The 15,423-nt window shown below is 41.8% G+C and overlaps 1 protein-coding gene across 1 annotated transcript in view; it reads left to right on the forward strand.

Moving 5' to 3' along the window:
* The window catches only part of B3GLCT (beta 3-glucosyltransferase), a 139,239-nt gene that overhangs the window by 16,903 nt on the left and 106,913 nt on the right, over positions 1-15,423 (forward strand). Inside the window, exons 3-4 of the mRNA XM_053310801.1 lie at positions 3,088-3,127; positions 6,488-6,597. Of these exons, the coding sequence (XP_053166776.1) occupies positions 3,088-3,127; positions 6,488-6,597 (150 nt within the window). The remainder of the gene's footprint in view (positions 1-3,087; positions 3,128-6,487; positions 6,598-15,423) is intronic.

The following is a 15,423-nucleotide window of genomic DNA, read 5'->3' on the forward strand; positions in this document are numbered from 1 at the left end:
TTTTCTAAGTCAGAATGTGGTTGAAGCTGCTCTAGTTGAGATTATGGCTAAGCTTGCTGCTAAGGGTGCTGCCGTGGCAGCTGTTGCAATGCTAGGAAGTAAGGAGTCATAATTGTGTGTGAGAGAGCATTTTGTGCCAATGATGTTACTGCAGCGCAGGTGCTGTGGGTGGCAGAGGATTCTGGGTCAGTGATCCTTTTCCCACCATTTTTGGACTGTATTTGAAATGTGTGTTCTGAGGAGGGGCAGATTCTCTTTTACTGTGTGCTTCTGCAGTGTTTTTTCAAGGCAGGGTTGCAAAAGGCATTGTAAATTGCAATGGAAAATTTGTGTGCTCTTTTTGAGAGTGGCTTGTTCTGACTATAGGGAACAATGGGGAAACTTGGATCACCCCATTGTTCCCCATGCTTAGCTCCCTATGGACAGTTGGTTGGGTGGTAGGTTGGATGGGAGGGCATGGTGGGTGCTTCCTACCAAAAAGAAATGGACAAGTGGGCAATTTAAAACAAATATTTAACCTTTCCCTCAAACCTCCATAGGATCCTATGGCTGTTTTGTGGAAAGGTTAAAAATTTGTTTTAAACTTGTCCATTTCTTTTTCGGGTTGGGTGGTAGATAGCACCTACCAACCAACCTACTGTCCCTAGGAACTACCCACGGGGAACAATGGGGTGTTTCGAGTTTCTACATTGTTCCCTGTGGCTGAAACATGTGAAATGTTTCAAGTTCTATTCCATCGAAAGTGCCGGGTCAGCCGCTGTTTTGACGAAATGTTTTGACCGTTTATGTTTTGTTTCAAGCTCAAAACAAAACACAAAATCCCTTTTGTGCACATCCCTACAATATATATGGCTAACCTCATGAGGAAAGGGCAGTTCTGCTCCTTGGTGTACACAATAACATGACAGCAACCGTTATGCTCTATTGTATGAGGCTGAGAATTCTATCTAAGAAAATATATTATGAAAAATGGTGTTTGATTGAAGGACAGATGCATCTACTTCTTCCGAGGCTGCCTCAAATGCACAAATGAAAGCTATTATAATTTGGTATTTGCTTTTAATTAATAAAATAGCTTACTTTACATTGGGGATTGGGCCATAACAGTGATAGAGCACCCCTTTTGCATGTAAGTCCCAGGTTCAATTCCTGGCATCTCCAGGTAGGGCTAGGAAAGACTCCTGCCTGGAATCTTGGAGAACTGCTGTCATTAGGTGGAGCTAGGTGGTCCATCCAGTGGTCTGCCTTGGTAGGAGGCAGCTTCCTATGTTCCTTCCTATGTATTGTAGAATGCATTAGCCACCATAAAACTACATCCACTAGTCTAGTAACTAGGGGAGATGAAGGCACAACACACCAGCCATCTGATAGCCTTACTGTTATTGTACTATGGTGCTATCATGTGTACAGAGCTTGTTGCCTCAAATAGATGGGAACACCCTACTTCCATCAGAAATTCCTTCTGTGTGGCTTGACAGATAGTCACAGCTGTACCAAGTGGGTGGTGTGTTTCTTCCCCTCTTTTCAGACAAATCAGTATGGGGTACCTGAGCTGAAGCTTTGAGACCGAAGTGGCATACCTGCTTTAAAGGAAAAAAAGTTGAAATTCCCTGGCAGGTTGCTATTGTTTAACCCCTGCAGACTGACTCAACATGAAGAACCCAAGGAATTCAAGTGGTGCCTCACTCCCATTTGCTTGCACTTGAGCAACCAAATCCCAGCCTTCCTCAGCTGCCACAATCCCATTGTTTTTCCTGATAATAGAGGCTTTATTAGCCTCTTATTCCCAGTTGTTCCCGCTGCACATTTGGGATTGCAAGCTCCTCTTACTCTTAGAAAGCTTCTAGCACTTCGGTTTTCTAAAGGGGCCTTAGTCTCTCCATATGGTTCTTTTGTGTTTGTGTGCATGGAGCATCCTTTTTACAGTTCTTCATGCAGTGCACCATTAAGACATTTGTAGAACCAGAGCCTATTGGAAGCCTCCAGTTTAGGGATGGGGAAGAAAGAGTCTGAAAGAAAATGGCAGAGGACTAGAGGCCAGTTACAGAGGAGAGTTGTTTAGTTCGATTTGGTTCACAGGCCATGGCTTAATGATGTATGTAGATTTCTTTAAGGCACGGACTTGGACTAGTTGCTCCAGTGGACCTCTTCAAATGCTATGATCTTATAATGGAATTTGGATAGTGCTTCCTCTTCACTTTTACTACTCGGCCACTTCACCACTATAACTTAAGCACATGCAGTTTAAATCTGAATAGCAGCTGAGATATTTTTAGAACTTGGTTTCCTGGGTGATTGTCCCCCATACTCTTTGCTCTTAAACACAAAACTTTAATTTTGACACAAATATACATAACATGCAATTACTGGATTTTATTTTAGCATCTGCAGCAATGTTTTCATATTTATTGCCATTGAATTTGGATTTGAGCCTTTCCCTACGATTAATATCCTCAGAAGTATTTGGCTGCAAATAACATGTGAATGTAGTGCTTCTAAGCAGAATGTTCTCTTCAGTGGTCTATGTTCTTGATTGTTTTGTGACTTTTTAGGGATTTTGTCCAAATTGATTATAACAAAGGATACTTTAAAATAGTGACAATGATCCTAATAACAACTTTCTCTACTTTAAATTTCTTAAACTAAAATAAAATAAAGTGAGTTTTGCATTACATAAGCACTGTTAAACTGGAAATGGTATAACATAGCAATCAACAATATCAGCAGAGATATTGATTAAATCCTCACCTGAACGACAAACTCAGCCTAAGGCAAACTATTATTCTCTTCTCCAGCTCCCATCTGCAATATGGTAATAATAATTACTTACTTTTACAGGGCTTTTGTGAGGATTACTGAGATGTTATACATGAAGCTTTTTAAACAGTTGAAATGTACTATACAAATGCTAAGGATGATAATGATGTACACTTGGTGTGTTTGTCCTTGAAGGCAGAAAATTATTTTTATACAATTCTGGCTGTTCAGTGTGTTGATAACATCCATAGCATTTGATTGGATTCTTTGGTGATGTGTATGCAGTTATATTGTTTCCATTGTCATGTAGTGTTTGGTTTCTTAATACAGACTTCTGAAAAACATGAAAATTCAAGTGAAATAAGCAAAGGTAAGTTAGCCTTTTTGTACATTTCATGTGTTGTCAGGTTATTAGGTGTAGTATCTATTTGGGTCATTGGAGACCTAAGTGCTACTTATTGTGTAGGGATCAGAAGGACTATAGCTCAGTGGTAGAATACATGCTTTGCATGAAGAAGGTCCCAGTTCAATTCCTGGCATTTACTATTAAAAAGGAATGCAGGTAGCAGAGTTGGGACATACCTCTGTGACCTTGGAGAGGCAGACCAAAGGTCTGACTTGGTTTAAGGCAGTTTCATATCAGCACCCATTTATGCATTCCTGCATCCAGCGATATAGGAACACTTTCAGTGGGACCCCCCCCCTTTTCCTTTTTGCAGAAAGCTTTCCACCCCACTATAAAATACATGCCAGATCAGGCTATAATCCATTTAGGGTGTCAGGGAAATGTGCATAGTAAATTTTGCTAAGATAAATTTTTATGTAGTTTTTATGCAAATTAGGAAATATTTGCATGGGGAAACTTTTCTGGAAGATTTTCCTGAAATGTTACTGGAAAGCCCACATCATTGTCTGCCCCTCTCTTCTCACATGCAAATTCTCTCTGTCTCCCACTATGTAAGTTCCATTATATTTGTTTGTTTCATTACATGACAGGATTTTCTAACTCTAATAGTATGCTCCTAAATTCCAATGTTGCAAGGTTCTGTTAACAGCTGCAACATCTTTTTATTTGCTTAATTCTGCTTTTTTAAAAAAATTCTGTCATGAGTTTATAAATGAGTTCGTGTAAAATGATATTGCATTTTACTGAATACTGATTAAACATAATGCTTGAATTCTAAGCTGGAATTAATTTATCTAATTCTTCAGATCCTCCAATTGATTGTGTAGCGTTCACATTTTTTTTAAAAAAAAATCCTTTAATCTGAAGATAGTTTTCAAGAGACAACTGTCAAACTGTTCTTCCATTCTTCGAAGTATGTTCAATTCACCCAAGGTGGGGAGCGGTGATTATAGTGGATTGCCCCCTCCTTCCTACTTCTGCTCCTAATGCCTCCCGGGCATCAGAGGGAAGGTTGATTGGTGAAAATCGCAGTCTCCCCTTTGTGTAAGTGGAACATATTTCCAAAAGTGGAAGGTTAGTCTGGATGCTGCCCAGTAGATTTTAGCATGTGTCAATTTGTGGGTGTTGACATGAATATGAAATGTAGCAAAGGTTGTAGGTATTTATTACACAAACCTGTTGTAAAAGCTTCCAAATATTACTTTTAAAAGCCAACTAGATTGCACTTGATTGCATAGGAAATGCATACAACTAGGTTTACCAGTTATTTGAAATGTTGTAATGTGATAGAATGTCAGTTTGGGGCAGCATTTTAACCTTTAAATGAAAACTTCAGAAATCTTCTAGAAAAACTTCTAAAACATAAACCCCTGCTAACTGGGCAAAGAGGCACCTTTTAACATGGTGATTTTCTTTATTTAGCAGGAGGAGAGTAACTGGCTTTATCCACCTCCAGCACAGATCCTCCAGTGACTGTTGCTGGTGTCTATGTTTCTTTTTAGATTGTGAGCCTTCTGGGGACAGGAATTCATCATTCATTCATTTATTATTTTTCTTATTTATAGGGAGGTCTTCCTCAATGTGTCCGGTTTATCAGCCTCTGCATGCTGACAGGACCAGTCACATTTCAGGCATGCTAGTGGCTAGATTAGGTAGCTGTCACTCAATCCCCAGTTCTGGTCCTGTCAGCATAGTACAGTACTACAGGAAGTGTAGAAAAGAGAGGATTAAATGAGGAGCTATTTTGACAAAAGGGGCAAATGGATGCTCAGAGAAAATAAGGCTTCACATCTAAAACTGAGTGAAAAAGTTCTGAAGTTACACAGAGTTGGCCATTATAGGCCATTTAGACCCACCCTCCTGCTCAGTGCAGGAAATCAAGAGCTAGAGCATCCTCAATAGAGGACTGCCCAGTTTCTGCTTGAAGGCCTCTAGCAAGGAAGAGCCCTCTCCCGCCACAAATAATTGGTCAAACTGCAGTTTTCCATTAAGAAAGTAATCCTAATGTTCAACCAAAATCTACCTTTCTGTAACTTAAGCCCATTAGATTCACATATGTTTATTTATATTCATTCTCTCTCTCCTCTCATATATAATCTTATCTATCTATCTATCTATCTAGCTATTCGATTTCTATACCACCCTTCCAAAAATGGCTCATGGCAGTTTAGCAATAGCAATAGCAATATCACTTACATTTATATACCGCTTTATAGCCGGAGCTCTCTAAGCGGTTTACAATGATTTAGCATATTGCCCCCAACATTCTGGGTACTCATTTTACCGACCTTGGAAGGATGGAGGGCTGAGTCAACCTTGAGCCCCTGGTCAGGATCGAACTTGTAACCTTCTGGTTACAGGGCGGCAGTTTTACCACTGCGCCACCAGTTTACACAGAGAAATAATAAATAATTAAATAAGATGGATCCCTGTCCCCAAAGGACTCACAATCTAAAAAGAAACATCAGATAGACACCTGTAACAGTCACTGGAGGTACGTTAAAAGGTGCCTCTTTGCCAAGTTAGCAGGGGTGTTATAAGCAACATAGATACAAAGTGAGCCTTTATACAATAGCATCTACAGCAGCATTGTTAGTTAATCCTTTGTGCTGCAAGGTATGAATTGACAACCAGCTGGTTTAATGAATAATACTGGATATCACTACATCACTTTTTAGAAAGAACTATATCAATGTATTTTACTTACCATACTTTCAAACTATGGGGGAACCATGGGGCACCTGAAAACCTAGTGATATTAGACATTTGTGAACCATTGAGGAGATGGGAATAAAAATTTTTTTTTAGTAGATTCTATTATGTATGCTTAGTAGAATGTTCAAATGATCTGAAATTGTAAGATTAATTTGAATTCTTTTTGCATCTATGAGACAAATTTAGATTTGTTTTTATAGGGGCATGATACATCATCGGCAGAAATGACTAACTGATGAAAACTGTTTACTTCAGGTTAAAGAGTAATTGCTATAATCCCAATATAGAAACAGTTTCTGAATTTAGTTTGCTGTGAACTGTGCATCAGCTGTTTATGCTTTTTTCACACCATGGTGTTTATGGATTGACATCTTTGACTAGTTAATGTATTCCACTATGTGAAATGACAAATTAGACAATTTTGTCTTTTTTGATCTAAAATGAAAACTTCTCCTCACTCTATTTGCTCTATAAGTTCTGCTACTGCCCAGGTGCTCTTATTTGCTTAAGTTAATTATCTGAACAATTGATATTTTCCAATATACTACTTGCAATAGCATTTTCATTCACTTGGTTTTTCAGCCCTTTGTTTTTATTTTTGATTCACAGAATTAAAAGAAATAGTGTTTATCATCCAGAGTCAAAGAAATTCTTTTCATTCGAAGAAAGCAGATGACCTAAAACAAAATATTTTAAATCAGGCCGCAGCTCTTGGAAAGGTATGAATAGAGACAGTAGTAAATACGTTGCTTGTGTCTATATAAACTTCACATTTGAGTTATATTTCTACAGATATTTGTTTACAGGTGAATAGATTTCCCCTGTTCTGTTATGTAATTCTTCTGTGGGTTGACTATGCTCGATGTCCATTTCACTTATCTATCAAATTTATGTGCAGAATTTCCATAATAAATTGCAGAAATGGTGCATTCACAGTTTGCCATTGCCACATCTTCCAATCATTTGGTTGACATGCTTTTATTTTCCCCAGTTAGTTATGCCATCTCTGCTAATGAGTGTGCACATAAAAATGTGGGAGGTTTTTTTGTTTTTCAGCATGTGATAGTGTACACAATCATATTTTTGTTCTTTGTTAATAGAAAAGTCCCAACTTGTTTGCATATTAGTGCAGTTCTTGCTGTGCATTGTTCCCTGTTCATTTAACAACTGTTTACTTTTTAAAATGGAAGTTAATATGTGTACATTCTCCCCCTTTAAACCAAATTAAAGTAGTGTTCTGGGGATGAGGTGCCTGACTTAAGGCTAGCCTGCTTACTATTGTTCATCTAGTATTAATTGTCTACTTTCTGATAGTGAGATATTCCATCTTTTTTGGTTTAAGGAAAGTAAACTTATGAGATCACCCAGCTCTCTGTGCGTGCATGTCCCCCTCTACCAACTTTTGCAATGCCTGGACTGATTTGGACCAAATTTGGTACAGTAGAAGTGACACATAGGGACACCTCAATGACATAGTTTTTGATTAGGTCTTTCACCCCAATTTAAAATGGTGGGATGTGTGAACGTTTGACATGGAAATGGGCTAACTTGTGAAGATGGTAATTATCAATTAAGATTTTAGTGAAAGGAAAGTAGGCAGATTAGTTCTTACCAGAACTTGTTGTTTACTGTTTGTGCTGGTTTTCCAGATGATGCACAACTCTTCAGATTCCACCCCACACAAACACACAGTTGTTTCCCAAATTATGAATAACCTGTGATCCTTAAGCATCATTTTTCTGCTGATGTGAGGTTGAGTGGCAAAACATTGCAGGAGGAAGAAGCAAAGAGGCAAATAATTGTGAGAGAAGCCGATACTTGGCTTCCTTGTGGGTGGGGATTTTCTAGAGGATTGGATCCTATGATTCACCCCGCTGCATGCCCCCTGCACAGTCCTGGTGTTCTTGGCATACTTCCCTTCTGGTTCTCAGCATGCACGGTTGTCTTCAATACCTGGCTGTTCTCTGTGAATGAATGAATAGCTTTATTACAATCAATGATCAGTTATATATACAAACAGATAACAACAATAGAGAATGCTTTCCCAGCCAAAAGGCATTCAGGTAAGAAGTAAATCATAGAGAATACACCAACATAGAAGCCTCATGTAACAGCATCTAAAAAGAAGGGCTGGAGATTAGCTGTTGATGGATCTTAACAGCAGCTGCACAAAATTTGGCAACCTTGTAGGTGGTAGAAGGTTTCTTATCTTCAAGGAGGAGTGTGGTGTAAAATTCAGCAGTCCAGCCAGGAAAGCGTGATAGCAAGGGAGAAATAAGACTTTATTGGCTATCATTATAAAAAGGACAAAAGAGCATCACATGGTGGACAGATTCAACCTCACCTGAGCCGCAGGGGCATAACTAACTGGCCAGAGGGGTTCTCAGAAACCTTCCTGATAAAACCACTGATGGTAAAGCGTCATATCTTGCTCTGAGGAAAACCCTGTGGTGGCTTGGTAAAGAGAGGGACAATACATAGATAGCAGGTTCCCTGTTAAAATCACCAAGGCGCCCTCTTATGGTCTCTGGGATGGAGCTTAAATCGTTCTGTTGTTCATTGTCCAAGACTCTCTGTTTGAGGCTCTCCTTGGCTTGACTATAATCTAATAATGACAGATGTTCAGCAGAGAGGCCGAGTGATAACAATAAGAGGGATCAGTCCTAGAGACTAGGGTCCTAGTCCTAATGTGCCTTAAACCAGTAACTAAGGATTAAAATCCATGCTTTTGTTTCCACCCTCTGGAGGCCCATTTCCAACCTCATTGCTGCATTGGAGATATATCGAGGGGTCCTGAATACTCCTCTAATACACTTGGATTGGATTATCTCCAGCTGCCTATAATTAGGATAGAGGCCCAGTTGTTGTTGTTGTTGTTAGTTCGATTTCTATACCGTCCTTCCAAAAATGGCTCAGGGCGGTTTACATAGAGAAATAAACAATACAATACAATACTTTTACAAAACAATAACAAACAGCTGTGCACCATACAAAAGCTGGGCCAGTGATTTAGCAGCAAATAACTTTAACGCTGCAGGGATAACCTCTCCACCCTCGGAGCGAAAGAATCTTGCTGAAGCACTTCTTTGTGCCTGTTGGGCAATGTAGTCCACATGGGCCTTCCATGACCCAGTGGCATGAAAAACCACACCCAGATATTTAAAACTATTGACCTGCTCTATATGATGGCCTTCTATCTGCCAGTTAAATCTTTTAGGCCTCTTGGCAAAGACCATTACTTTCAATTTCTGGAAGTTAATTTCCAAGTGGTTGTCCTTGCAATAAGTGGCCAAGAGCCTAAGCACTCTCCTAAGGCCCACAAGAGTTTGATGATAGCAGTGTCATCTGCATACAGCAGGATTGGGATAGCTGTGCCTGCAATAGTTGGGGAATGTAGCGCTGGATCAGAGAGATTATTAGCTAGGGTATTTATGTAAAGACTGAACAGGGAGGGTGCCAAAATGCACCCTTAAACTCCTTTACTAGTGGTTATTAAATATGAAAGTGAGCTACAAGTTGAAGGTTACATCTCACTCTCACATTGGTGTTATCATAGAGCTTCTGAATAAGAAAGAGTAAGCACCTATCAATATTGGTGTGTCTTAGTTTTCCCCAGAGGCTTATCCTTGAGATTGAATCAAAGACTACTTTGAAATCTAAAAAGGCCACATACAAGGAAGACTTAGGTTTGTTGCTATATTTCTCAATCAGATGGCATAATACCAGGGCATGGTCCATTGCTGACTTCCCTGTTCTAAAACCAGCCTGTTCATTACTCCAAATACCTTCAGTCTCCATCCAGTCTTGCAGCTTCCAATCTAAATGCCTCGAGTAAAGCTTACTCACAATACTCAACAGCTAATTGGGCAGTAGTTGACAGGATCATATTTATCCCACTTTTTAAATATGTGTACTATTATGGCTATGCCCCAGTCTTCAGGTATGAGCCCAGTTCGATCCATGCATGTAAAGAGGGCTGCTAGTACAGGTGCCCACCAATTAGCGTTAAACTTAATCATTTCAGAAGATATACAGTCATAGCCTGAGGCCTTGCCAACTTTTAAGGAATCAATAAGCTTCTTTACTTCAGCAACTGTAACAGGTGGCCATTCGGGGAGCAGGTCATTTTTAAAATCTACTGGGGCTAGTTCCTCTTCCTGGGCTGAATAGAGAGCTTTAAAATGTCATTCCCATGTCTCCATAGGGACCTGAGTAGTCAAATGGGAGGAATAATGCTCCAAGCAGCCAGCTGTAATACGCCAGAAGAGAGAGGAGTTCTTCTCTCTAACTGAAGCAATCAGCCACTGCCAGGCCAACCTTTGAGCCTCTCTTTTCTTATCTTTGATCAAGGATTTATATTGCCCTTTCAGGACTAGTAGTGTTGAGGGAGTTGCACGCTGAGGGTCTTGTTGGTACGATTTATCATTTGCCACTAGTTCCTTCTTGGCAGTTACACACTCTTGGTTGTATCAACCTCTAGCCCTACCCGTTGGCTGACAGTTATAATTAGTTCTTTCATCTACAAGATGATCTCGTATCATATGGATGAGTGTCCCATAATGATCATATACGAGCCCAATTTCTCCTCATTAACTCATCACAAAGTCCCATCATGTCGTCTGAATTTAACAAAATTTCTATAACTTGAGCCCATCTCTCATCCCATTTAATCCATACTTCTCCAGTCACCACTTCCAAAGCAAAATTGAGTTTATCCTTAGAATGGGATGTCCCAACTGGCAGGTTTGTCTTTAGAATCAAAGGGAGATGGTCGCTATCAGGGCGAGGTTTGAAATGGAGGTTCAAACCTCCATTTGGTTTGAACCTCCATTCTGGAGGTTACAGAATGCAAGCCAGTAATCCACGGTTAACATCCTGTTCCCAGACAAGTAAGTAAATTCTGCTGGGCCGTCTCCACTCACTGTTCCATTTAGAATAAACAAATCAAATCGATTGGCCAACTGGGCCAAACACAGGCCTGCAAAATTGTATTTCCGATCCTTGGCCAGCTGGGGGGGAAGAAGGGAATCTCCCATATCTTCTGGTGGGACAGCATGGTAGTAGGTATATAAAGCAATGTCATCCTGCCCCATCCTTGCATTGAAGTCACCTCCCACTAGAATGTAAGCTAGGGGGTTGGTTTCAGTGCGTTCCTCTAGATATTTACCTAGGCTTTGCCATTGCTGTCCTACCTGAGAATGCTTAGATAGAGGGGTTAAGTATATATTAATCAGAACCAATTGAACTTGATTAAATTGCAGTAAAACTGCAGTCACCCACTGGGCATGAAAAGGCATGGGGTAATCTTCACATGAAGTCCTGTTGCTATTAATAAGGCCAGTCCTTCTTTGGGTCTCCCCTCTTTTCACTAGGCAGGGCGTTGACATATTGTACATAGAACCATCCACCTCAATCTTATCCATGGCCCAAGTCTCCTGCAGGAAAAGAATATCGAATTTAGACAGGTATTCTGTAAAAGAGTTATCTCTGGATTTGCAAGCCCAACCAGCTACATTCCATGTGCAGAGGGAAAGTCCGCATTGATCTGATAATTGTCACTTGGCTAGATCAGCAGTGGCTGGGATAGAGGCCTGCTCTTCAAGTGGATTTCATTCTGGATTAGTAGAGCTCAGGGCCTTATCAAACTCCATTGGGCAGACATCCAGGGAAGATTGCTCTGTTATTTGGAGGTCTGATGGAGGGGACATCTTGGGACTGGGTTGATCCTTTTTCAAAGATTCTATAAGTTCAGGCAAAGATGGAGGGGGCCCCAGAAGGTCCTCCAGCTTTTCCAGTGATGAAATAGGCTCAGAGGGGAATTGCTGATTTTCCTCTGGTTCCATAGAATCTGCATTGGAGTGCCTCTGAGTGCTCTCTGGAGCTATACCTATTGGATGGTTTTGATTTTCAAGCAGTGTCTCGGAAATATCTATTGAAACAGAAGCCAAGAGTCTTACTATGGGCTTCCCATCCTGGGTCTTGGGATGCTTTATTTGCTGAGTAGTAGGGCTGTGAACCTCTTCATTAATCCCATTCACATCTTTTATCTCCTGGCTCTATTGCCTTGCATTCACCAATTGTAGCTTTGTCAGGGAATCTGTTTCATGCATAGAGCTCCTTTCACAAACTCAGCAGGTTCCAGAAAGCCCTCCCCCACATTTAACTGTTAATTTGCAGACATATCTTCTAGGATAACAGCAAATTCAGTGAGGGGTTCCATCTGTATAAATTCAGAGTTCAAAAACTCTATTAAGTCTTTGTCTAGGGAGACATTGGTTATAGCAGATTGATCATATTTCCCTACAACTTCTGTTTCTCCAGGAATTGAAATTCTGGAGTTATCAAATAGCTTACACTCAGCTTGCCGTTGACCAGCTTTTGCAAGAGGACTCACAATTGTTTGAATTGAGGACAGAGCATGGACAGATTGAGCAGATTTTTTCAGCTGTAAGGCCTTGTTTATATGAAACTATCTCAGCAGCTGGCTGTGGGAGCACATTTTCTGCAGTGGGCTTATCAATGTTATGCAAATTCAGACTGGCTGTCAAAGATCTTGCAGTATTAACCCTTACTGGTAGTAATGAGAAAACACGGACAGAAAAGATTTGATAGCCAGCCAGCCAGCCAAACTCTCATTTTGAAAAGCATCAAAGAAACAGTAGATTGACTGAAAGTTAACAGAATTCTTTTGCACTTTGGGGAGGAGGGCAACCATTCAATTTCTAAGATATCAACACTTTGTGGGTGACAATGAAGTAGTTGACCTAAAGAGAATTTAATAGCCTTCCGGGTAGACCAACACTTTCCCATATTGCATTTATTAATAATTATCTGAAGTGCAACCTGTTTAGTCTGAAGAATTCTGGTATCAAACATCTTGCCAGAGTCACTCTCTGTGCCCACTGCATTTCTGTTCACAGAAGTCTTTGTGATAAAGCTAGCTGTACTAAATGAGTGTTTTTACGTAGGGGCTTCAACCGAAGTCATAATACAATCAACCTTCTGCCTAATTGAGTTTAATTTGTCAAATATTGCAAGGACAGTCCGAGCTGTTAGTAAACATTGTTCTCTGATAAAATGTATTGATAATCTGGGGCACTCTTCTGGATCCAGCCCCCCAGCTGATGTAAGTGATTGGTTCATTAAAAGCTCTTTGTCATTTACCAAGGTATTATCCCCCTGCAACTGTCTTTCTTTGATAATTGTTGCTGCTTCAATTAACTCAGTTTCCTGTTGCTCCAAGAGTGCAAATCTATTCAATGTGGGAACAGGGTGGTTTGAACGTACAGGCTTTTTTTGGTGTCTTGCTGTCCTTCGTTGCCATAAATGTATCCAGACATGTCTGCTTTGAAGTTTTCACCTGTCCTTGCACTTCTGGGCTGATACACTGCGCTCTCTCTTTTTTTGGCCCATTGTTTAGGTTCGCTCAAAAGTTTACAACAGGCAATCTGTTGTCTTTTATTAAAAACCAAATAATCCGAAGGGGAGGAAAAACAACTAAGCAATTGACTGGCTGGCCAGCTGGTCAACAGTGCTCTGGCTGGTTGAATACATAACTCCTCCCAAAGGCAAACTGCAAGCAGAGTTTTAAAAGGGGAAGAAGAAGAAAAACTAAAACTAATTTAATCCTCTTCTAGGAAAGTCCATATATAAAACAGCATTAAAAAGGTTTTTAAAAGTCCAGATATAGGCAAAAAAGGGGGGGGGAATTCCCACTGATTGGAGCTAACAAGACCTGCTGCTTTCACATCATCATCTTGGTCACCCAGTTTCCTGGCGAGGTAGGGAGGATCTGAAGCCCCAGGCTGCTCACCCTGTTGTGAACGGTCATAACCAAAGCTGAGAGCCACAAGGGTGGGAGAAGAGGGAGAAAATGGGGAGTGAAAAGAAATGACAGGGGGGAGAAAATAAATAACTGGTGAAAGGGAGTGGGTAAATGTGTGAGGCAAGGGCAGCTGGGCTGCAGGAGGCAGCCTGTAATTTGGGGGGTTTTTTTGGCGGGGGAGACGAGGAGACCCTCATATCATGGCCGGGTGCCCCAGCCAGGCCAACCAGCTCTGGCTTCTTTTCTCTCCAAGCAGGGACTCCCCACCAGCCTTGATCCTTCCCCATCCAGCCTTCTGAGGCAGGAGCCCGAGATGAGGCTGCCCAGTGATAGCAGCATGCATGGATCCAATCAATGCTCACACAACCATACCCAATGTACAACTTTGCCAATGTTCTTGTGTTACTTAGAAGCAAAGCCTGGCTTGCCACCAAATGTGCGTTTGACAGAGAGCTACAGGCAATCCTGCCTTTCTAGTGAATGTGTCTGTAGAACACTATCTTGCGGGGTTTTAAAAAACAAGTGAAGGCAAGTTTATTTTAGAGAGCTTTTCAATGAAACTGCCATATGGTTTAATAGGGAAGGGAATACAGTTGGTTTGACTCTTTGCTCATCTGTAATCCTTCACTGGGACTGCGCTTCATTGTTTGTGTTTATTGTCTTTGTACATTATTGATTTTATGGTTTACTTCCTGTTGCAACCCCTTCAAAGAGCATCTTGAAGCAGAAGGGTCTGGCAGCTTTCCTTCCATCCATCCCCCCCGCCACTCCCCCAGACCCTAACAGCCTTTGCAGCAGGGAGCAAGCAGGGAAGAGAGAGAAGGGCTGTTGCTGGACACTGGAGGGGGGAGGAAAGTGAGTAAGGACCCCGAGAGTAAATGGGCATGAGCTGCCTAAGTTGCTCCTTGCCCCGTAGCAAGTGTCTGCTGGCTTTGGCAATCCCTCCCTCCTGCTGGCTTTGGCTCCGAGGCAGCTTACAAACCGCATGGAGGCTGAAGCCGGGGAGAGGGGGCTGCCCAAGGGATAGGGAGCTCCCCTTCCTTCCAACTCACTGTTTCATTTCTTCCTCTCCTCCTGTGTTGCTTTCCCAAGGCTTCCTGAAGCTCCAGCCAGCCCCCTTCCTCCAGAAATCACTTTCTTTTTGTCTCCAGGCACATGTTTCCTTCTTTCCAAAGTCAGCATCTTAGTTTGAAAAGGTGGAGATGTCAGGCTCAGGCAACACTTCTCTGCTGTGCATGTGCTGCTGCTGACTCCCATAGCCTTTGATCCCTGGCTGCAGCCACAGAGAGCTCCTTCCCCCAAGCCGGCAGGTCAGTGAAAGACAGAGGAAGTGAGGGGAGCCACCTGAAAAGTGTGCGGTCCCACCCCCTGCGTAGCCCCAACCAATCGGGGCTCTGCTAGGGACTGTGCTGGGCGGGGGGACAAGAAGCCTGTCTCACAAGAGAGGCTGCAAGCTGAGCAGGGGCCAGGTGGCCGTACAAAGGGAGGAAGCTGGGGAGGGGGCTCATTGTCAGGCGGCGGCACAGTGCCCAGGCGAGGGATGCTTCCGTTGCTAGAAGCAGTGATGCCCCCCCTTCAAGTGGTGCGCAGGGCGCATGCCATCCCTGCCCTACCCTAGATATGCCTCTGGGCCCTTCAGCTCGCACCCCCGGCCCAGCCTGCTCCTTATAGCAATAGTAACAGCCCTAGAGATAGTACACACCTGGAAGAGGTAGGGCAG

This window comes from Hemicordylus capensis, chromosome 3, assembly GCF_027244095.1.
Source record: "Hemicordylus capensis ecotype Gifberg chromosome 3, rHemCap1.1.pri, whole genome shotgun sequence".
In the NCBI taxonomy this organism is placed as follows: domain Eukaryota; kingdom Metazoa; phylum Chordata; class Lepidosauria; order Squamata; family Cordylidae; genus Hemicordylus; species Hemicordylus capensis.